This window comes from Pantherophis guttatus, chromosome 15, assembly GCF_059756535.1.
Source record: "Pantherophis guttatus breed Tessera chromosome 15, ASM5975653v1, whole genome shotgun sequence".
NCBI classification, from domain to species: Eukaryota; Metazoa; Chordata; class Lepidosauria; order Squamata; family Colubridae; genus Pantherophis; species Pantherophis guttatus.
This window is the reverse complement of record NC_142077.1, coordinates 15,904,998-15,929,823: the sequence shown is the minus strand read 5'-3', so window position 1 is coordinate 15,929,823 and position 24,826 is coordinate 15,904,998. Positions and strand designations below refer to the sequence as shown.

The 24,826-nt window shown below is 43.0% G+C and overlaps 1 protein-coding gene across 1 annotated transcript; it reads right to left on the bottom strand.

The window, feature by feature from the left end:
* Positions 1-19,619: 19,619 nt before the first annotated feature.
* LOC148111990 (vomeronasal type-2 receptor 26-like) lies at positions 19,620-22,522 on the bottom strand. Its single transcript, XM_087879204.1, has one exon. The coding sequence runs from the start codon at positions 20,896-20,898 to the stop codon at positions 20,299-20,301; it is 600 nt and encodes a 199-aa protein (XP_087735330.1). The 5' UTR covers positions 20,899-22,522; the 3' UTR covers positions 19,620-20,298.
* Positions 22,523-24,826: the final 2,304 nt, after the last annotated feature.

Here is a 24,826-nt window from a genome sequence, read left to right as displayed (position 1 = left end):
GAATCTGAAGACTGCACTACAGACAACGAGGAAATAATTGATGAAGCTGATGACCAAGAAGAAGATGAGATAGAAAACAACAAACTCAGGTCAGAGATACTGAGACTTTTGAAAAGTCAAAAGGATGACGAAAATCTCATCGCGAACCTCCAAGACATCATAAAAAACAGCGGAGCAGCGAGAGAGAAACACATCGTAACAGATGAATCTAAAGAATCAAAAATGGTGAGCGAATTGCCTGTAGATAAGAATATAACTAAAAAGAAGACTAACAGTCCCACACAAAATTTTGAATGGCAGCCATCTTGGTTTCAACAGACCACTAAGATGAGTGAAGCAGAGCCAATCAGAAGACAGAATTTAAAATGTCTGGCGCGAAAAACCCTGCATAGTGCAAAAGGCGAAAAAGAAAAAATCTACTCTTCAGAAGAATCTGACACAGACATCGAAGAAACTTCAATCAAAATGCAAATAAAATCAGCAATGAAAACTCTCTTTACAACATTTGGCCCAAAATTAAGAATTACTAAAGAATCAACAAAAGCTAGCAATCAAGAAATGAAGAAAAGACAAGCAAGCAAGCAAACACCCCAGAATCAACCCGCTTCTATCCGAACGACGAGAGCACTGGCACCTGAACCCAGAGAATTCTGCAAATACTCTCCCACGCCACAGACAATTCCAGGAACCAGAAATCTCAACAAGAACTATTTCAACGAAAAGAAACAAACGTCTGCCGTCACCTGGACACCCAAGATCGAACCGGAGACCGAATCATCGGAAGAGGAGAACTACGAGGGAGCTGCAGCGGCGAGAACCTCTCCCGACAGCTTCAGAAGCGAAATGAGCAACGCGCATGCGCAAACACACGCAGACAACTACGGACGACATGAAGAACAGAAAGAGCCATTCAGACTCATTGCAAGCATACCCACACCATTCTGCAACTACCAACATCTGCAAGATCACGGACTGCCTCCAGTTGTAAGTAATGGAACTAATAGTGTTGGGAACTTGCCCAATGATTTCCCAAAACTGAGAATAGATGGTATTAATTTGCAGGAATGGTGTCAACAACTTCAGGTTGTTTTTCTAAAAGAGAACTTATTATTCTTTATAACTAACCCCCCCAAGAGACCTTGGACTCTAAAATTGGACTGCCTGCATCACAGAGCATTCTTCCTATTAATATCTAGTATATCTCCTGCTATGTATCACAGTATTAAGCATAATTTGACTGTCTCAGAAATTATTCAATGCATGTTTAAATTATTTCATAGCGAAAGTGTAGCAACTACTACAAGAATGTCTAAAGATTTCTTCTCAGCTAGGATAAAGCCAGGGGTTACCATAAGTGAACATTTGATATCTCTAAACAAAATCAGAGCAGAGCTGCATTTAAGGGGAGAGATAATTTCAGATCAAACAATGAAAAGTGTTATCATTAACTCATTAGACCCTTCGTGGGATAACTATATATCACACTTAGACACAATTAATTTAGGATACTTATCCATAGAGAACTTATCAAATAAGCTAATAGATGAAGATAATTCAAGAAGAAGTCGCTATAATAATTACACAGAACACAGACAGAGTAAGAGAGTAATATTTCAAGAAAAATTTAGAGAATCAATAGAATGTCACAACTGTGGATCCAAGGAACATTGTAGAAGAGATTGTCCCAAATTCCTTAGAGAAAGACAAAAACATGACTATAGCAGTAGATACCATAACAGACAATCATCCATTGATAGACATAGATATAGAAGCCCACCTAAATACAGAGAGCATAGAGGGGGCAGAGATAATTCAAGAGATAGAAAGTCTGGATCACTAAATGGACTAAATAAACACAATACAACCGACATACAACATTCAGATGACAATGATTGGCTCATTGATTCTGGAGCAACTAATCATACAACACATAACAAAAATATACTATCTTCATTTATAGAAGATAACTTTGTAATTAAGGTAGCCAATCAAGAAAAAGTACAAGTTGTTGGTAGAGGAAATATAAACTTACCCGGTCTAGGAAAAATAGAGGGGGTATTGTTAATACCAGAAATACCTCATAACATACTTAGTGCAATAAAACTAAGTAGGGATTCTGACATAAATATAGTTTTTTCAAAAGGAAAAGCAACACTAGAGAAAAATAAAACAAGCTTGGGTAATGTGATTACCAAAGGAGGTTTACCATATTTGGTTATAAAAGAGAAATGGTTACACAATATTGATGCCAACATAGAAAATGAGGATAATAGCAACAGTGATAATGAGGAACATGAAACAATTCATAGTCACAAAGACACATCTATGAATGACACATCCAATGACAAAAAACCTACAATTGGAAAGCCAATTCACGATGAGTGTGCACATATTTTGCATAGGAAATTGGGGCATGCCAGTTTTCCTGTAGTACAAAAAATGATTGAACATGCTGAAGGTGTTAAAATAAAAAATTGTAAAAACTATTTGGAATGCTCAGTATGTAAGTCCACAAAACTCAGGACTAGTCCTAGACCAAAAAAGGCAACAAGATCAACTAATCAAATTTTTGATTTGGTACATATGGATCTGGTTGGCCCATTAACACCATCAATCACATATAGAAAACGTTACTTTCTGACTATTGTAGATGACTATAGTCGTTATGGATTTGTCTACACCTTGAAACACAAAGATGAAACATTTCAAAAATTTAAAGAGTTTTACAAACGTGTAGAAACACAACATAATATTAAAATAAAGCAAATCATGACAGATAGGGGATCTGAATTCATGTCCAAAGAATTCTCCTAATGGCTAAAAGACAAAGGGATGCTACATTTCACGTCTAGCCCTTTCTCAGCATTTCAAAATGGAGTAGTAGAGAGAAAGAACTCGACATTACAAACCATGATTAGATGCACATTAGAAGATGCTGGCTCAGGAAAACAATTCTGGTCAGAAGCATTACAATATTCCAATTATACACAAAATAGAACTTGGTCCAGCATTATAAACATGACACCTTACGAATTAATGTACAAGAGAAAACCCAAAATAACACACATGCACATATTTGGAGTCACAGCGGATGTACACATACCAAAACAATTGAGGCGTAAAGGAGAGAACGTATCCAGAAGACTTAGGTTCATGGGATACAAAACAGGCACAAAAGGGTACAGATTTATTGATAATAACAACAAATTTATAATTTCTAAAACAGCTGTATTTCATGAGCAGGCCAATTGGTCTAGAATACATCTTAATGAAATATTCCCAACTACAAATTTAGATACTAAGCATCAAGACAAAATAGATAGAGAGGAACACAGTCACAACACACATAGAAACAAAATTAAAACCTGGACAAATAGTCAAAACAGAATAAAGACAGATTCATTAACAAAAAAGGAGGCAAGATACCTACACAATAACGATAGCAAGCCAGAAAAAACAATCAGAAGTAACAGAAATCAAATGCCAAACAAGTATAAGGATTACGTAATGTACATGGATAGTGAAGTATCAACACCAAACACATACGAGGAAGTATTAAAACTCCCCACTGAGGAAAGAAAAAAATGGGAACTAGCCATGACTAAGGAGATAGACAGTTTACGAGAATTAAATGTATTTACACCTACCCCTGCACCTAAGGATAAAACTATTATAGGTACCAGATGGATATACAAAATTAAAAATCTGGAAGAAGGTAACACATTATATAAAGCTAGATTAGTTGCACAAGGTTATGCTCAAAAATATCCTGAGGATTACACAGACACATACTCTCCCACTGTAAGAACTGAGAGTGTCAAGACAGCTTTAGTTATAGCATCTGCACTTAACCTTGATGTATTTCAATATGACATACAGACTGCGTATCTACACGCAAAACTTGATAAAGAGATATATGTAAGAGCACCTCATAGTCAATACACAAACAAAAATGAAACTTGGTTATTGAATAAAAGTTTGTACGGATTAAAACAATCTGGCAAACGATGGTATGAATGTCTAGTCAAAGTACTCAAAACTATGAATTTCAATGCCACCACTGCAGACAACTGTTTTTTTGTCAAAAAGGAAAATGATTCCTTAGAATTTGTATTAATTTATGTGGATGATATTTTGTACATAGGTAAACACAAAGAAAAAAGAGATACATTCGCAACAAAACTAAATGAACATTTCTCTTTAAAATCGTTGGGAAAGGTAAATAAATATGTTGGAGTTCAAATTAGTAAAACCAAAAAAGGATTTAAACTTTCCCAAAAGGATAAAATTATAGAATTCCTAAACAAGTGTAATTTAAATGATGCTAAAACTTGTGACACTCCTATGCAAACAGATTTCCTAAGAAACATAGATGAGTCATCCCCTGAGTTTAAAGATAATACACTTTACAGATCAGTTATTGGTTCCCTCTTATATATCTCCAATTGGACTAGACCTGATATTGCTTTGCCCCTCAATCTGTTATCCAGGTACGTTAGCAAACCTTTAATGTACCATTGGGAAGCCGTCAAAAGAATATTAAGGTACCTAAAGCATAGCTTAGACTTCTGTTTACTACTGGAACCTAACAATGTCAAAGAGCCCATCCTCATTTGCTACACTGATGCGGATTGGGCAGGTGATACCATATGTAGAAAAAGCACATCAGGTTATATATTCTTCCTCAATGATTGTCCAGTTTACTGGTACACTGGAAAACAGGATTTAGTAGCTACATCAACAACCGAGGCTGAATATGTTTGTTTGTCTAAAGCATCCAATAATCTTGTATGGTTTAATGATGATGTCAGCATTCCAAATTAGGCTCTCTTCCAGTTCTGACATGAAGACATGAAGCCAAGACCAGAAGCGCTGATTTATTGCTGAGATGAACTTTTACCTAGTTTTCTGCATGCAACAGATAGGGTTTCCTGGGGGACGAGGGTGGGGGCCACATTCCTGTGAGAAGTACGTGCCGGGATGTAGAGATGGATCTGCATGATGGCCAATGGGACATCAGGTTGGCGAGCGGAAGAGGAGGGGGTTGGAAGGAGGAGCCAGTTTGGCTGCAATTAGAATTAGGAATGTCGGCTATTTCTGTTCTTAATAAAAAGTGATTTATTAGAGACTCTGCGCTTGATAATGGAACTTATTTAAGACAGAACCGAAACCTGACAGACAGCCAAACTCCCTCAAAGCCAGGCTGGCTGAGTTTAAATCATCCCGTTCCCTCCCAGACGTATGGTCGGATTGGAGGTTATCCCCCGACACTATGGCTGAAGCGAAGCTCTCGGAGGAAAGCCTGCTTCAAGCAACGAGTGGAGGAGAAGCGGTTGTGACTCCAGCCAGTTTGGAAACTACGAAGGCTCAACTCTCCCCGCCTTCCTTCTCGGAAAAACCTCAAACAAAGAAGCCTGAATCAGATAAGTACCCAGGGGCTGTGCCAAAAGCTTCAGAAGCGGAATTTCCCTTTCCCAACGTGAGAGATAAGGGAAAACCCCTAAGTGAATTGGGCAGAGCTTCCTGGCTATGGGAGTGGGAACAAGCCAGAAAACAAAGTAAGCGCCAAGAAATTCTAAGGAAGCCACTCGAAAGCCCCATAGATGAGTTGAAAGAAAAATTTGACCGTGCCACCCTTCAGGGGAAGGAACCATCCTGCAGACCCAAAGAAAAGAAAGAACCAGTCTGGGCTGTGGACCCGAGAGGGCGCAGGCCAAGGCGCAGCCCCTCCCTAAGGCGCAGCCCCTCCCTAAGGCGCAGCCCCTCCCCAAGGCGCAGCCCTTCCCCCCTTCACAGCAGGAGGAGAAGGAGCCCAACGATGCATCCATGGGTCCCCCCCCCTCCCAGAAAGCAGCAAAGCCTAGCTGAGGCAGCACCTCCCTACCCCAGGATGAGAGGCGAAGCAGAGGACTTTCAACACCGAGGCCGGCCTTACACAGCTCAGCACAGAGAGGAGAGGGTAGACAGGGAGGAGCCACCCCAGTTCAGAGGGAAGTTCGACGGTGACCCAGACAACCTCGCCCAATTTCTCGATTCAGCTGAGATATACATAGAGCGTTTTGGACACCTTTTCCCTTTCCCTAGAGCCCTAGTGAATGCCATTTCGGAAGGGCTGGAATGTCACTGCGTTATTTTATTTACCAGCTGAGCTCATTATTTCTGGACTGTCAGACTCTCCGTAGCTTTGCCAACTTCTTATCAGTAAGCTACGTGTTTCCGCATCCACCCACATTCCTTCACACTTTTCCTTTGTTCTCTTGCCAGAGGTCCGGCTCAGATAGCCGGCAAGAATTATTTTCAAAAATGTAACAATTAACTTTTCTTAGTTAGTGAGGTGTTTTATTTTCTTTATAACAAATAAATGAGTTTTATTAGAAACCTTTTCTTCGCGTTTCTTTATCAGAATAGTGCAACTTGGAATAAGCCTCGATTCATCTCCTCCTTTAAACCAGGGTAATTAGTCCCAGAGCCAAACATGGGATTAATAAATGCCCTGACATTCTGGTAGCACGAGGATGGTCTGATTTATGGCTTTTTCCTTGTTTTTGTTACTTCTGATAAGAGCGCATAGGCAATTAGTTTTTAGCTACTGAGGTACGCTAATTATTTTGCTAAGATGCCGAAACAGAAGAAGAAAAAAGGAAAAATGAAGCATAGAGCTTTATCCTCTTTGGAAGAAGAACAGGAGATAGTAACGCCCTCAAGATTCCAGCCTCTTGCTACGGCTACGCAATTGGAACAAGAAGGTGCCATGGGTGAAGAAGATCTGAAAATGCTTTCGGAAACACATCAAAGGACAGATATCAGAACAGCTGCTTTTGAAGATAATGAACTGCGACTGAGGTCGGTAGCTTTTTCTTCTCAATTTGCATGCTATGAATCTATTCTACCAGAGCCCACAGATTACGATGTGCTTGGTGCCAGGCCAAGAAAGTTTCCACAAACGGCGAAGCTTTTTCACCCCCACGCAGAGAGAGAAGTAATTCATTATTCTTCTCAAAGCCCTGAGCTCACCCAGCGTGAGATGGCCATCAAATCCTATCGTGAGCATGTAAAATATTATGAAAATGAACTGTCTCGATTTAAGAGAGATTTGTTTATGCTTGAGCATGATAAGGAAGAATCCCGTGACTTAAGATTTTCAAAAGAGGCCATCTTGTCTTCTTGCTCAGAGCCAAAGACACTCCCCCTGGTGGATTCTGTGTCAGGCCAATTAAGACAGAGGGCACTGCATACGTCACATGAAAGTCTCCCTGATCAAGTTACATATAAACCTGCCACGCAATCATTTCTTGAAACTGAGCTGCCTGAAGCTAAAGGTGCAGCACCATCTGCTGGCGAAAGTAATTTACTACAGGAAGCTGAAAGAGAAAGGAGCTTAGATGAACATTTTAAATTACTACAGCAGACCCTGGCAAACCTGTCTCTAACTCACTCAGAGATTCAAGCTGAAACGCCACAAGTGTCTCCACGGGCTCAAACTCCAACACCCCCTGGTGGTGATGGTGCCTTTTTAGATGGAACACAGCAAAGGCAAATGATTGCATCTCCAGCAGGTCATGCCAATATTGCAGCTCAAGCACAAATGGCAACTGGAATACAGCAGATTCCAGTGCATCAGCCACAGCAGCTACAAATGCCTGCATATGTGCCCCAGCCACAAGTGCAAATAGGGCCACCTCCTGGCCCACCTCCAATGGCACAACCAAGACCATTTTTAGGTCCACAACAGGCACAGCAAATACCACAGGCATTTCTGCCAGCACAGCCAGCATACCAAGTGCAGGCTCCTCACCAGGCATTTTCTGTCTCTCCACTAACTGGTGAGTCAAAACTAAAAATGTCAGGACACAATTACAAAGCCTGGGTCAGTGAGATTACACTATTGCTTCTTAGAGAAGGCACTCATTTTATGGTTTTTAACCCTCCTGCACAACCATGGGACTTTGCAATACGAGATCTAGAGATAAGGGCTCGTACAACATTATTGATGTCCATGGATACTGAACTGCAGGTCACTTTTCCACCAAATACAACAGCCCGACAAATTTGGGCTGAATTGGAAAATTGCTACAGGCCTATCTCAATTGAATCTTCATGTTTACTCATGTCTGAACTCCACGGTTCGAGATTGAAACCCGGTGAACAAATTGGAGGACATTTGACCAAACTGAAAGGTCTGAGAACAGAATTGAGAGAAAGAGGCCATAACATTGAAGATATTCAAATGATCAGCATCATTATTAACTCTTTGAATTATGAATGGAAAGATGCTGTTACAAAAATTAACCAAGTCCCAATTGCTCAACGCACAGTGGACAATGTCTGTAGACTTTTAATTGAAGAAGAGGCATTCATGTTGGCCACGCCACACTTGAGAGGACCACCCGCATCAAGAGCTCCAGCTAGACGCCCCTTCCGAGGAAGGACCTACGCTCCAAGGATGCCAAGATGCAACACCTGCAATCGTGTGGGACATGCCACCCGGGATTGTCCCCAACGAGTTCCAGCTCCCGTCACGCACCAGCCCAGAGGAACAGATTCCAGAGGCAGAGGCAGAGGCGGTAGACAAGGTCGTCGTGGTCCCCGGCGTGATCCACAAACTCCACTCGCTACACTGGCTTTAACCAATGATCCACAACCTCAACCAGAGTACGACAGACGACTCCTGTGGACTTTGGACAGTGGTGCAGCATTGCATGTTACCTACAGAAAGGAACTTTTCACAGAGATGCACGAGCCTGAACCAGAACTACGTGAACTTTATTCTTTTTCAAATCATCCTTGTCAGGTCAAAGGAAAAGGAACTGTTTATGTTGAAGAGCTCGATGCATTCATTCCTGATGTTTATTACATACCAACAGCAACCAGTAATTTGCTTAGTCAGTGTCACTTGTCTAGAATGTTAAAGTTCCAAGTTCACCACCTTGAAAAAGCAAGTTACATAGTTAAAGATGGAGATATTGTTGCTGAAACCATATTAATTGGTGGTGTTTATTACTTAAAGCCAAAGCCTAAAACACAAACACAGGCAAATATGCAAACTCCAAAAAGGGAAGGCACAGGCCCAGATAGAGATGCTCCAGAGAGAGATCCTGTTGCTACCCCTAAGGCTCCTAAAGCCAACAAAAATAGAATTGGTAAACAGGTTGCTCAGAGCAAGCCTGAGGTTCCGCATAAAAATGTTAATGTTGAGAATTCACTAACTGGTAAACCTTTGCATTCCAGGTGTATCCACAAATGGCATAGAAGATTGGGGCATGCCAGTTTCCGTGTTCTTAGGAAGATGCCGGAGTTCGCAAAAGGTTTGGATCTAAAGGGGTGTAAGGTGTTTTTGGATTGTGCTGTATGCAAGAAGGCCAAATCCAAAGCAGCAGCCATTCCCAAACGTGCTACACGCCTGTCAACACGCATTTTTGATTTGGTTCACATTGACATAGTTGGTCCTTTCCCACCATCATTTGGTGGTAGAAAATATTTTCTAACAATTGTTGATAATTACTCTAGATATGGATATGTATATCCTATGAAAGAAAAATCAGAGACCTTTCAGATCTTTAAAGACTTTGCAACCCTTGTTTCTACCCAACACCAAGTTCGCATCGCCAGAATCCAGAGTGATCGTGGTGCCGAGTTCATGTCTCAGCGTTTCCAGGACTGGATGCGTAAGAATGGAATTCTTCATCAGACTTCGGCGCCTTACACACCGGCTCATAATGGAGTCACAGAACGAAGACAAGGGGTACTGCAAACCATGATGCGTTGTCTCCTAGAAGACGCCAACCTTGGTAAGATATACTGGGGTGAAGCTATCAAGTATGCAAATTACATTGTCAACCGTACTTGGAGCAGTGTAACAAATCAGACTCCTTTCTTCATGTTGTATGGCTACAAGCCCGATCTTAAAAACATCCATATTTTTGGTTCATATGCTATGGTGAACATTCCCTTAGCTCAAAGAAGAAAAGGAAGTCCAGCAGCAAAGAGACTGAGATTTATGGGTATTGATGATAATTCAAAATGGAGCAAATTTATTGACTCTAAACATGCAATTGTGATTTCCCAATCTGCTAATTTTGAGGAAGATATTGACTGGTCCAGGATTCATTCCAATGATCCTGGAGTTTATTTTCCTAGAGATGATACTGCTGATGCTACGCAGATTGATGATCAAGATTCCACTGATTCTTCTCAACCCGATGCTCCGTCTTCGCAAGCCGCGGATGCTGACGCTGGCGACGAAAGTGAGGACGAGGACGAAGCAGAAGAAGATTGGACAGTTGTTCCAAGACGTTCTAAGAGGGCCACAAAAGGGATCCCTCCACAACGATATTCTTGGCAACTGACAAAAGCACCCTTGCCTTTGATTTGCAATGTTACACTTCCACCTGATAATTTCACACAAATCAAGCAGCTCCCTGATTCAGAGCAAGACAAATGGTATGATGCAATGCAGGTTGAAATGGACAGTCTAAAGAAACTTAAAGTATTTACACCTGCAAAACCTCCAGCAAACAAAAAGGTCATTGGCACTCGATGGGTCTACAGAATCAAAAAGAAACCAAATGGTGAGTCACTGTACAAGGCCAGACTCGTAGCTCAGGGTTTCGCTCAACGTTATCCTGAGGACTACACAAATACCTACTCACCCACAGTCAGAACTGAGAGTGTAAAAATTGCTTTAGCAACTGCAACTATCCTTGGTTTAGAAGTTTTCCAGTTTGATGTTGACACGGCTTATCTACATGCAGACCTAGATGAAGAGATCTACGTGAGAAGTCCTCCAGGGTTCCGACAGCAAGAAGGGGATACCTGGTTCCTAAACAAAAGTCTCTATGGTCTGAAACAATCTGGTTTAATGTGGTATTTATGTCTTACTGACAAACTAAATTCAATGGGCTTTATTAAGTCCGAAACTGATGAGTGCGTGTTCACAAAAAGATCTAACAATGCATATGAGATAGTTCTTGTTTATGTTGATGATATTGTTTATATTGGTCCAAATAAGCAAATGAGTGAAATTTTTGCCAAAGCTTTGCAGAGATACTTCACATTGAAATCATTAGGTCATATTAGCACTTATTTAGGTGTTCAGATTGAAAAAACACAGAAGGGGTTTTGTCTTTCACAAGAAGATAAAATTGAACAAATTTTGCATCATTGCAACATGAAAGATGCTAACACAACAAAGACACCCATGCAAACAGATTTTCACAACTTGACACAAGAAGAAAGTCCTGAGTTCGAGGATCAAACACTTTATCGTTCAGTCATTGGGTCACTATTGTACATTAGTAGTTGGACCAGACCCAACATTGCACTTAGTGTTAATCTCTTATCTTGACACGTAGGTAAGGCAAAACAGTTTCATTGGACATGTATTAAGAAATTATTAAGATACCTAAAATACACTAAACACATGAAGTTATTGTCAGAACCAACACATCCTGATTATGCAGAATTATGTTGTTATGCAGATTCTGATTGGGCAAGTGATAAGAAATCACGCAAAAGTACTTCAGGTTATATGATGTTCTTAAATGGATGTCCTGTTTATTGGCAAGTACGTAAACAGAATTTTGTTTCTTGTTCATCTACTGAAGCTGAATATGCTTGTGTTTCAGATGCATGTAATTCCCTAACTTGGTTTGATGCTTTAGTCACAGATATCTGGACACACCCGATCCGACCGATCACAGTGATGGAAGACAATGAATCGGTGGTTTATATTTCTGAATCTCATTTTACAGGTTCTAGGTCCAGACACATTGACATTCGTTACCAAAACATAAAACATTTAGTGAAAAAAGGTTTTGTCAAAATGCAATATGTATCTACACATGATCAAATTGCTGATATGCTCAACAAACCACTTCCAGCAGCTCAACACGAGTATCTGCGTGAGAAGATGTGCCTTATTTGATGATGTACTGATATTCGCTCAACTGGCAAAAGAAGGGGAATGTCACTGCGTTATTTTATTTACCAGCTGAGCTCATTATTTCTGGACTGTCAGACTCTCCGTAGCTTTGCCAACTTCTTATCAGTAAGCTACGTGTTTCCGCATCCACCCACATTCCTTCACACTTTTCCTTTGTTCTCTTGCCAGAGGTCCGGCTCAGATAGCCGGCAAGAATTATTTTCAAAAATGTAACAATTAACTTTTCTTAGTTAGTGAGGTGTTTTATTTTCTTTATAACAAATAAATGAGTTTTATTAGAAACCTTTTCTTCGCGTTTCTTTATCAGAATAGTGCAACTTGGAATAAGCCTCGATTCATCTCCTCCTTTAAACCAGGGTAATTAGTCCCAGAGCCAAACATGGGATTAATAAATGCCCTGACATGGAAGGAGAAGCAAAGAGGTGGGCAGCATCCCTCTATAAAAACAGGGCCCCCCAGCTGCAAGATGCGGATGGATTCTTGCAACTATTGAGAAACCGTTATGAGGAGGAGGAGGACGACCCCTATGTGGAAGACGAGCTCAGAAACCTAATGCAGAAGGGGAAGCCCATCAAAGAGCATATCCATGAATTCAGGAGAGTCGTTGGGACACTGCCTCCCCTACCCAAGCGACTGCTGGTGTACTTTTTTAGAACAAGCCTAGATAAGAGAATTTCCCAAGTGACTGCTTATCGTGACATCCCAAACCGACTCTCTGAATGGTTCCGGGTAGCGATAAAAGTCGACAGAGGGTTGCGGGCGAGCAACACGCCGAAACCACCAGAGGGAAAGGAGAGAGGTCGATCAGACCAAGGGCCACTCAACAGACGGGAAACCCCAACATCACAGCCCTCCCACAGACCAACTGCCCCACGGAGCTCACTGAAATGCTACCGATGTGGGGGGAGCGGCCACATAGCAGCAAGATGTGGAACGCCTAGACCGGGACCAGCTCCACCGCCCAAAGCACGACCGGAACGAGGGCCCAAGCGCGCCACCCACATATCGCGGGAAAACCCCCAAAGCCCGGAGTTTTTCGCTCACCTGACCGAAACCAGAGGAACCCCAGATGAGGGAGATCAGTTCCCCGAACTCTACGACACAGAGGACGAAGGCGAAGACGACCCGATGGTGAGTGGACCTGTTCATCCTTTTCTTTTCCCCATACGCCTAACAGCCCCCAAAACAGGGGCCCAAGAGACTTTCCAAGCCCTAATAGACTCTGGTAGCACACGGTGCCTAATCAGCCTACCCACAGTTCTGAAATTGGGAATCCGAGCTAAACAGCTCAAACAACCAATTCGTTTTGAGCAAGTTGATGGGTCCCTAGTGGGGGGAGCGTACGCCACACACTTGACCGAACCCGTGAGACTAGAACTAGCAGATCACTGGGAGACGATCCGCTTCATAATAGCCCCCAAGATGACAGAACCAGTCATATTGGGACTCTCGTGGTTGGACAAATGGGGTCCAATCATTTGGTGGCAAGAGGGGACCCACAGATTGAGAATAGCAAAGGGGCCCCAACCCCTGCCGCCCCGACCAGAAGAATTCCCTCCCACGCTGAGACCCCAAAGCAGCCCTCCACCACAAAACAAAACACCACCAACACAAGGGTCCCTCCGAGAAGGTACAGTAAAGCAATTAGCAGCCGCACCCACCACCGCTTGTAATGCAGATCAGATCCCAGGGGAATACCAAGACCTTGCCGAAGTATTCAGCGAGGCCGACTGTGACATTCTGCCCCCCCACCGTGAGACCGATTGTGCCATCGAGATTATTCCGGGAGCGAAACTACCCAAACCAAAAATGTATGCCATGACGCCCCGAGAAATGCAGGAAATGCGGCACTACATAGACAAAAACTTACAAAGGGGATTTATTGAGCCAGTAAAACCAAGAGTAGCGGCGCCGGTCATGTTTAAAGAGAAAAAGGACGGCTCCATGAGATTGGTGGTTGACTTTCGAAGTATCAACGCTGTATGCGTACAAAACTTGTACCCCCTCCCCCTCATGAAAGACATGCTAGCCCACCTAGCTAAAGGGAAGATTTTCACCAAACTAGACCTTCGAGAAGCTTATTACCGGGTACGCATAAAGGCAGGGGATGAATGGAAAACAGCGTTCAACTGCCCCCTGGGTAGTTTCCAGTTTAAAGTAATGCCCTTTGGTTTGCAAGGAGCCTCAGCAGTATTCATGCAGTTAATAAATGAAGTTTTACGTGAACACCTTTACAAAGGGGTCCTCGTCTACCTGGACGATATTCTTATCTACACGGAGACCATAGACGAACATATACCCCTCGTCCGCCAAGTACTGAAAAAACTGCTACAGGCAAACCTATATGTCAAACTGTCAAAATGCGATTTCCACCAATCACGGCTAGACTACCTGGGCTACCGAGTATCAAACAAGGGGATAGAGATGGACCCAGCCAAGGTCCAATCAGTTCTACAATGGCAACCCCCTCGCACCCGCAGACAACTGCAAAGTTTTCTAGGCTTTGCAAATTTCTACAGACAATTCATCCCCTCATTCGCGAAGATTGCCAAACCTTTGACGGACCTCCTAAAGACAGGAAGTCCAGAGATGAAACCTCACCCGGGACAACCCTTACAGTGGGACCTGACCTGCCAACAGGCGTTCGAGACACTAAAAGGACTGTTCGCGAAAGAACCTGTCTTAAAACACCCGGATCCGGAACAGCCTTTTGTCATCCAAGCAGACGCAAGTGATGTGGCAGTAGGAGCCGTGTTGCTCCAAAAGAACAACCAAGGTGAGCTACAACCCTGCGCCTACACCTCCCGCAAACTCACCGATACGGAGAGGCGATGGGCTGCGTGGGAGAAGGAAGCGTTTGCAGTAAGATGGGCCTTGTTGACCTGGCGGCACTTACTAGAGGGAGGCCAGAAACCATTTGAAGTCTGGACTGATCATAAAAACCTAGAGGCCCTAAAAACCCCACGAAAACTGTCACCCAGGCAAGTGCGGTGGGCACAATACTTCAATCGTTTCAATTTCGAGCTTAAGCACATCCCAGGAGGGAGAAATTTCCTGGCTGACGCCCTCTCCCGGATGCCCCAATACAACAGTGAGCGAGAGCAGGTAGTGAATGCCATCATCCCCTCCACCCAAGCTGCAGCCCAAGTGATCACCAGACGGCAATGACGTGACCAGCAAGGCCAACTTGCTAGCGACTTAACTGCAAAATTAAAAAATGAAATGCTGACAGACCCCTGGTATCGGGACAATCAACATCTCTTAACAAAAAGAGATGAACTAGCATGGAGGGGGACAAAGCTCTATGTCCCACAAAGTTTACGCATCCTGATTCTCAAGAGGAGCCATGATGTCAAACCAGCAGGACACTTCGGGTTCCTAAAGACGTTGCACTTAGTACGAAGGCAGTTCTGGTGGCCACATATGAGAAAGGACGTAGACAGTTATGTAAAAAGCTGCACCATTTGTGCCACGATGAAGACAAGGCCAGGGTGCCCGCCTGGATTGTTGCAACCAGTAGCTGAGCCAACAAGACCATGGGAGGAGATTGCAATGGACTTTATAGTAGATCTACCGAGGAGCAGTGGAAATACAGTGATCTGGACTGTAATAGACTTATTCTCCAAACAGGCACACTTCATTCCTTGTAGTGGACTGCCTTCAGCCCGTCAGTTATCCAAACTGTTCCTGAAGCACATTTACCGCCTACATGGAGTCCCCAGGAGAATCATTTCCAACAGAGGGGTCCAGTTCACAGCAAAGTTCTGGAGGGAGTTTCTACGATCCATAGGTTCATCCCAAGGGCTCAGCTCAGCTTTTCACCCGAGCACCAATGGGGGGGCAGAAAGACTGAACGCTATGATAGAACAGTATTTAAGAAGCTACGTCGACTACCAGCAGTCCAATTGGGCAGACCTCCTATCTTTTGCGGAGGTTGCATATAATAATGCTGTCCACAGCAGCACGGGGCTAACCCTGTTCAAAATAGTGAGTGGCATGGATTTTGTTCCCATGCCAGAATACCCGAGGGAGCCCCCTTCCTCAGTCAGTTTGACCGACTGGATGGCAATGTTGAGACAAACTTGGGAAAATGTTAAGAGGGCGCTGGCAAAAGCGGCTCAATCCTATAAGGACCAAGCAGACAAGCACCGAACTCCCCAAAGACCATTTCAGCTGGGAGAGAAAGTTTACCTCTCCACCAAGTACTTGAGACTTAGACTCCCGAGCAGGAAATTGGGCCCAAAATTTATAGGACCATTTCCTATAATAAAAATAATTAACCCCGTTACAGTGCAATTGCAGTTGCCACGGCTTTTGGGGAAAATTCACCCTGTTTTTCACAGTAGCCTTCTAAAACTACTTTAAGGCCAACGCCACGTGAGCCCCCTGGGCCCCTGGTTGTTGGGGGCCAAACGCACTACGAAGTGCAGCGGATTCTTGATTCAAGATGGCAGAGGGGGCGCCTTCAGTACTTAATTAAATGGAGGGGTTACCCATTGTCAGAGGCTTCCTGGGTGAAGAGTGCAAACATCCAAGCTGATCGCCTTATAGCAAAATTCCATGCAGACCACCCGGGAAAGCCGGGAGGGGGGGTGCACAGCCAGGGAGGGGCTGATGGGACTAATCTTCTTGTGTTTTCCCTATGGGATAGGTGATGTCGCAGAAGTGAAGGGAGAGGGGCCGGATGTCAGCATTCCAAATTAGGCTCTCTTCCAGTTCTGACATGAAGACATGAAGCCAAGACCAGAAGCGCTGATTTATTGCTGAGATGAACTTTTACCTAGTTTTCTGCATGCAACAGATAGGGTTTCCTGGGGGACGAGGGTGGGGGCCACATTCCTGTGAGAAGTACGTGCCGGGACGTAGAGATGGATCTGCATGATGGCCAATGGGACATCGGGTTGGAGAGCGGAAGAGGAGGGGGTTGGAAGGAGGAGCCAGTTTGGCTGCAATTAGAATTAGGAATGTCGGCTATTTCTGTTCTTAATAAAAAGTGATTTATTAGAGACTCTGCGCTTGATAATGGAACTTATTTAAGACAGAACCGAAACCTGACAGATTTATTATCAAATATCTGGAAAAATCCTTCATTACCATTTATCATACCTGAAGATAATAAAGCTGCTATTGAAATATCTAGATCTGATGCTATCGGTCAAAGATCTAGACATATAGATATAAAATTCAAGCACGTGAGACAATTATCCCAGGATGGATTTATTAAAGCAGTTCATTGCGAAACTTCAGAGCAAATAGCTGATATTTTGACTAAGCCTTTGCCATCTAAACAACACAAATATTTAACTTCTAAATTACAAGTTCTGTACTGTTCTGAATCTGAATGTAATTATTGTTATATATCGAATCGGCATTTAGAGGGGGATTTGTCACAAGTAAATGCCTTATTCTCTTATAGGTGAATTGTATATACATGGGGTATTAGGGGTTAATTTATTCTTTCTCCCTTAATATATTCATATGTAACCACTCCCCTCCTTTGCTCCGCCTTGTAAATATATAAGGGGCTGTATGCACCTCCTCCTTGCTTCTATCTACAATACTTCAGAGAATATAGAATGCCTACTGTAAATAAAAAGTGTTATATTTGAATACTTCACTCTTGAATCATTTATTGAGTCAGATCCTCAAAATTTCGCAACAGCTTTAGTGGCTTCCTATCCTTGAACTGTGAAGACTGCAGGAGTTTCTTGCAGGCACCTTTGAATATCTCTCTGTCCAAGGTTAATGGGATTAAGTGGATCACTCAGATTCCCCTCAGTCCATCATCTCCCCTCCTGCTGCTTTCTGTCCTGGATCCTCTGGCCCACTCCTTTCATAACACTGACTGGCTTCCCTTCATTTCCTGGGAGATTTCTCTTGGGAAGTGGGACATGGGAGGCAGACGGGGCAGCTGGGAAGGAGAGAGGCTGTCCGGTACATGATGTGTGAAAAGATTGGATTCCAAAGGCGGAAAATCTCTTTCCCCCAAAGTGCCCAAATGATGGTGAGAAGGAAGAAAGGAAGGTGGAAAGAAGGCCAGGGGTTGGGGCCTCATTCTTTGGGGGGGGCTCTGTGGCCCCTGCAGAGTTCCCCATTCCCTCCAACAGACCCCAACACCCTCTGTGGCCCTTTGGAACTTCCTCTCCCTAGAACCCCGATTGGCCCCTGAAGTAACAATTGTGCAAGTCTCCGGGCAGAGTCTCCCCCCTCCCACTTTCTCCGCTTCTCTCTCTCCGCAGCCTCTGGAGACGGAGCCCCGATGTGGCCCAGGAGGAAGAGGCACAGGAAGCCCATCCCCTCCAACCCCACAGCCGAGCTGGGAGGAACCCATTGAGTCACTCGTGAGTCTGGTGAGGCTCCTGGCCAGCACGGAGGAGGCTTCTGCGGGGACGAGGCGGCGGGAGGGAAGGGCTTCAGACAGACTGCCTGTGGAGGGTGGCCCTGCCTGACCTGGGCACGACGGAGCGGGGCAGGACGCTTGAGTGACAGCTGTCTGTTTCAGTGAGGGGGAAGGGGAGAAGGGAGGTGCAGCTGCAGGAGGAGCCTTTGGTGCTGTGGGGGGGGCAAGGACTGCCTGGGGAGGGTGCGGGAACCAAAGACAGCCGAGGGACTTTGCTCCACTCACTAAACTTTTAAAACCAGCTTTAGAATAAAAGCCAAATAGGTGACTTTGAGACAATCATTAGGAGATTGTGAGTTCTAGTCCTGCCTCAGGCATGAAAGCCAGCTGGGTGAGTTTGAGCCAAGGTCTAGGAGGCTCTGAGTTCTAATCCTCCCTTAGGCATGAAAACTTTCTGAGGGACTTTCAGCCAATCACCAGGAGACCTTTGAGTTCCAGTCCCGCCTTAGTCCTTTTTGATTGGGTGTGTGAATCTTGGAAATATTTTCTCAGATACTAGAATTGGGGATTTCTAGAGTGTGAGATGGCCGAGTGCCCAATATTGTGTGGTGTGATGGAGGAAAGTGAAATTGTGGGAAGATGCCTTTTCCATGTTGGGAAAAGCCATAAGTCTCTCTGCCTTCTGCTTGTGGGAGAACCAGAGGGATCTGTGTGGTCACTGTGAATCTTAGACTGATCTTGGTCTGATCCATCAGAGCTTTTCTTATTATCTTTAAAATGAAATTCACAAAAGGATCCCATTCACAATTAAGAGCCATTCTGAGGCCTAAATTGAAGAGCAATCTGTGGTTGGAGAGCAGAACAGCTTCCATGGGTGCCTCCTTTTTCTTTTTTTTTAATTGACTTTAATTTATATGCCGCCCTTCTCCGGAGACTCAGGGCGGCTTAAAATGCGTTAAGCAATAGCCTTCATACTTTTGTATATTTATACAAAGTCAGTTTATTGCCCCCATAATCTGGGTCCTCTTTTTTTTTTTTTTGAAAGGATGGAAGGCTGAGTCAACCTTGAGCCTGGTGAGATTTGAACTTCCTAGAAACCAGAAAGTCCCCCCCCCTCTGTTCACCCCCTTCCTGGCCCTGGATGAATATTATGCAGCATTGAAGGTTTGTGACCTGGTCAATGATGCAGCTGCCTTTAGACAGGATCCCCTCAACCTCCTCCTGGGGAGAGTCTCAAGGTCCCCTTTCTCTGGGCATCTTCTCCAGCCCTTCACAGACAAGACAAGCTTGGAAGAGGAGCAGAGAAAATGCTTTAGGTAGAAATTGTAGAGTGCAAAATTAAAGGCTCTGAAAACTGCTCTATTATTTCTGTGGTTAATGAAAGAAAAAAAAATACAGTGGAAATTTCTTTATACATTTTATTTTTTATTTACTTCATTCTTTTATTATTATTTTGGTGTGAAGTACATACCAAAATAAAAACAATCCCAAACTGAAATCCCAGACAGCTCTTCTGCTGATCACTTTCTGCAAAGGAGGTTTTTATGAGGAAATCAAGAAAGAATAATATAAGAGGGATGAAGATTTGCCTCCCCAGCTGAGAGCCAGTCAAACATGGCATTTCACATCATTCCAGCATTTTCACGGAGGTGATCAGGCTGGTGCTTGGTTCCCACAGCTTCCTCCTGGCCTGTTTCCCTCCTCACTCTCTCTCACACACACACTTTTAGCTGCTGTCAGTAGGAACAAGTGCTCACATCTTTTATAAGATGTCATATTTAGTAGCTGTTGCTGAATAGCAAATTCCTCTGAATGACTTTCACAGAGTTCTCTTTAGTAAAAATTATTGAGCTGAAAAGAAAGGGAGCTACAAGAATTCCAATCATTCAACAGTTTCCCATTTTGAAACAGATATTTTTTTCTTTTCCTGCATACGATCTAAATGGAAAGAATTAATATCTCCTTTTAAATAAAAGAAACTTTAACCATTCTTCCAATATCATAAAGGTGTTATATCTCATGTTTTTAGATTTGTTCTGCCTGTGAGCTGCTCCTTTGTATTGAGGTCCGGCCTCAGAAGGATAATGTAGCACTTGGGGATGAAGATGCAGCCCAGCAGACCAGCACTGGAGGCCAGGATGGAGAAGACCTGCACAGCCACCATGGATTTCCCTTTGCTGCTCAGGTAGGTGGGCACAAAAGTCACCCAGACACTGCAGAAGACCAGCATGCTGAAGGTGATCAGCTTGGCTTCGTTGAAGGCCCCAGGCAGGTTCCTGGCCAGGAAAGCCACCGTGAAGCAGATGGCAGCCAGGAAGCCCATGTAGCTGAGGGTGACGTAGAACATGACAACGGCCCCTTCGTTGCATTGCAGGATGATCTCTCCAAGCTGGGAGTGGAGGTCAGACTCAGGGAAGGGGGCAGAAACTCCCAGCCAGATGGAGCAGATGATAATTTGGACTGCAGAACAAGAGAAGATGATGGAGTTGGCCAAGCTCTTCCCCAACCATCTCTTCACTCGGTTTCCTGGTTTTGTGGCCAGGAAGGCCAGCACCACTGTGATGGTTTTGGCCAAGAGAGAAGAAACGGCAACTGAGAAGATGATGCTGAAAACCATTTGTCGGAGAAGGCAGGTGGCTTTCCTTGGTTGACCAATGAAGAGAGAAGGAGACAAGAAGCAAAGCAGGAGGGAGACCAGGAGGATGTAGGAGAGGTCCCTGTTGTTGGCTTTAACAATGGGAGTTTCTCGGTATTTAATGAAGATGATTAAAACAAGGCCTGTGGTTAGGAAGAAGAGAAGGGCAAAAGAGACCAGGATGATGCCCAGAAGTTCTTCATAAGACAGGAAGGTTATAACTTTGGAGATACATTGGACTCTGTCCACATTTGGATATTTATCATCTGGGCACTTGGTGCATTTTTTTGTATCTGAGAAAGCCAAAAAGCAACTTTCCTTAATAGTTTGTCCTTTTATCTTACAAGAAATGCTTTCTTTAGATAACAACTGATAGCAGTGGCATTTTCCAAGAAGTATTTATTAAAGATTTCTTTAAAAAGAGTATAAGAAGGATTTTTTAAAAAAATGTAACTAGGTATACGAAGTTGAGGGAAGTCCTAGGATGTTAATTATTTCCTGTGTAATGTGTAGAATCTTCATAGGAACCTACATTATTAGAGGTAAATAATGAATCATATAATCTTTTTAGGCAAGCATCTTGAGTGGCAGTTAATATCCTGGTCTTGGAGGATACCTACAGCATCTTGTAACATCTGGAAGCAACCTGGAATTAAGAAGAAACTTCCTAGCAGTGAGAACAATTAACCAGTGGAAAGAGATGGCCTCCAGAAGTTGTGGGTGCTTCAACATTGGAGGTTTTTAAGAAGAGACTGGACAGTCACTTGTCTGAAATGTTATAGGGCAGTGATGGCTCACCTTTTCTGGACCGTGTGCCCAAAGTGTGTGCGTGCGCGAATGTGTGTGCGTGTGCCTGAACCCCCAAAATGCAATGCGCACACGGCCCCTGTGTGTGCACGCTGTGCATGGCATGTGCCCCAGCGCATAGCGCGTGCCTCCCATCCCTGCGCACACCCCATCCCCCGCACATCATGGGTTTAGGGTATATGGGGTGGACTAAGAGACCTCTAAGGTCCCTTCCAGCTCTATTCTATTCTATTCTGATTGATTGATTGATTGATTGATCTACATGACTGGCAGAATATTTGTGTAATGAATTCCCTCCATAACTATCCACAGCACCAGATTATGGCCCAGTGACACCTTCTCAGTGATCCTCAAGGGGAGGATCCAATATACAGTGGATTGAAAGGCCTTTCAGAAGGTGGGCCTGAAACAATTCATCAAGTTTCAAAGACCTCAAATGTTCCTAGAAAGGAAAACTTAGAAATAAGTTAATTCTACATATACTTCCTGCAGCAAGAATCGCATTTGCGCAATATTGGAAAGAACACAACCTACCATCAGATGGACTGATTATTCAAAAAGTATTCGAATGTGCTGAAATGAACGAATTAACTTTAGAATTAAGAGAAAAAGATAATTCAGAATACTATGCGGTGTGGGAAAAATGGGATAGGTGGCTAGAGAACAGAAATAAAAATAGATAATATTTATATGGAAGTTGAAGAGGTATTTACATATGTATATAGTGTGGTGTTTATACGAAGTGTTAATCCAATTTCTATAATTAATGACACTGTCTGTTTGACCACATATTAATCTTTTGGCAAAGAAAAAATTACAATAAAAAATATTAAAAAAAAAAGAAAGGTAAACTTAGCAGCACATATCCAAACTAAAAAGCAGAAGAGATATTTCCTCTGCCGTTAGTAAAACCTACCCAGTCTGCCACCCCCTCCTCCCATCTCTTCCCAGCCCCTCCTTCCAAGTCTTTTTGGTTTACTTCCATTTAGATAAGAAATTGTACAGGTTAAAAATAAAAAAACCAGGTGAGCTTCAATCTGTTTTTGAATTTGGTTCCAGTTCCACAAAGCCTCCCATTTTCCTCAGTGTGACCCACCTTCCTGAGTGGAGAAGGTCCCCTCCGGACAAGGAACGCAGTCGTAGCAGCAAACTGGCTCTCCTTCTCGAGCCCTCTTGACAAATCCAGGATGGCAACTTTCCACACATTTGGACTGAGGCAGGGACTGAGCAGAAAAACAAAGAATGCCAAAGAAAATATGTTAGGACTCTCCGTCCATGGAAAATGGAGGTAGAAATGGATGGAGACAAGTAGCCTCTGGTCTTCACTGAGGTAAATGCGAAACCTCTGACTACTTCTAAACAGAAGCAGGAGGTAAAACAACTGGCAGATTCTTCAATTAATTCCTCCCTTTCGCTTCTGGCATTTAACACTGCAATAAAGGACTTTTCTATTTAATAAAAATCAGGAGGGATGGAATTGAAAATAGATTTATGTATGATGATATATTTTATTAAAACCGAGAAGAAAGTTTACTGTAAAATATTTAGAAAACTTTTATTTTATTTTTTAATACGAAATTAAACTGTGATGAGGAAAGAAACCTCTGACCAGTAAGATCTTGAAAGGTTTCCATAAAACATGGCAAAGCCACTCCACTTACCGTATTTTTAGGAGTATAAGACGCAGCTTCCTTTTTGGGGAGGAAAATGGGGGGCGGGAATCTGCCTACCAGGTATTCATCTGGCTAGCGTCCTCAGTCTGGTCAGCTCATCAGATTAGCTTGCTGGTTTTTTATTCCTTGCTTGGGGATGAAAAACAGCTTTTTAAGGCACAGCTGAGAGGAAGCAGCAATGAGACAAGCAGGCAAAGCACGGGGGGAGATCGCTTCATTCGGCTGGCGCCTCATTAGGGCTGAAAAAAAAGCTTTGAAAAAGCTACATTTGGAGTATAAGACGCACCCAAATTTTCAGCATCTTTTTTTTGGGGGGGGGGGGAAATGGTGCATCTTATACTCCGAAAAATACGGTAGGTCTTTTATTCTAACTTTTTATTTTTTTTATTTTAACTTTTATTCTATTAGATTTTTTTAATATGAAATTAAACTGTGATGAAGAAAGAAACCTCTGACCAGTAAGATCTTCAAAGATTTTCCTAAAACACTTCCACTCCACTTAGGTCCCGTCTGTTGAAGAAGTTCCATTAGATGACACCACCTGGCATGGAAGGCAACCAGCCTGGAGACTCTAGGCTTTGGCCACTTGAAATGGGACCTCAGGCTTTGGAAAACAGAGAAAAGACACCAAAATTTCTCTCACTTTATTGAGCAACTTTATCTGTGAAAGAGCATCTTGGTTGATAGCAAGTCTCTGTCTCTCAAAATACGCCAGAGCCTCTTCTCGGGGAGACTCCTTGGGGAGAACCAACAAGCTGTCAATGCCCAGATCTGCTGTTATCTCTCCATTTTGATCCAAGTACAGTTTTCTGTCAGAAATATTCCAAAATTCGTTCTTCTCCAAAAAGGGATGAAACTAGAATGGGAACATCCAAGAATTTGAAAAACAGAAAACTTTATTTCTTACATTGAATCTTTCTTCTACAATTGTCTCATCTCCAAATATGGTTAAATAGGATACAAATACTCAAGGTTGACTCAGTCTTCCATCCTTTCTAAGGTAGGTAAAATGAGGACCCGGATTGTGGGGGCAATAAGCTGACTTTGTATAAATATACAAAAGTATGAAGGCTATTGCTTAACGCATTGTAAGCCGCCCTGAGTCTCCGGAGAAGGGCGACATATAAATCATTTTTTTAAAAAAAATACTGCCATTATCTTCAAAAGTGAATGAAAAAGTTTGAAAAAAAATTGTCAATCATATACTGACAAAATAGAGAGAAAATATAATTGATACAATTGGTCAATTATAGGGAACATTCTAGAGCAGATGACAAATAAAATGAACAGAGAGAAAAAAAAGATGATTCATAAGCTCTTTGAAAACAAGAGGTTGATTCTCAAACAGCATGGGTTGATCAAGAAGAAAGTTGTCAGGCTAATCTTCTCCCTGGTCAGCCTGATGGAAAACACATCCAGATGTGCTAATT

Excerpts from the sequence above, each read along its gene's own strand:
- LOC148111990 (XM_087879204.1), bottom strand. The coding sequence starts at position 20,898 with ATGGTTTTCAGCATCATCTTCTCAGTTGCCGTTTCTTCTCTCTTGGCC.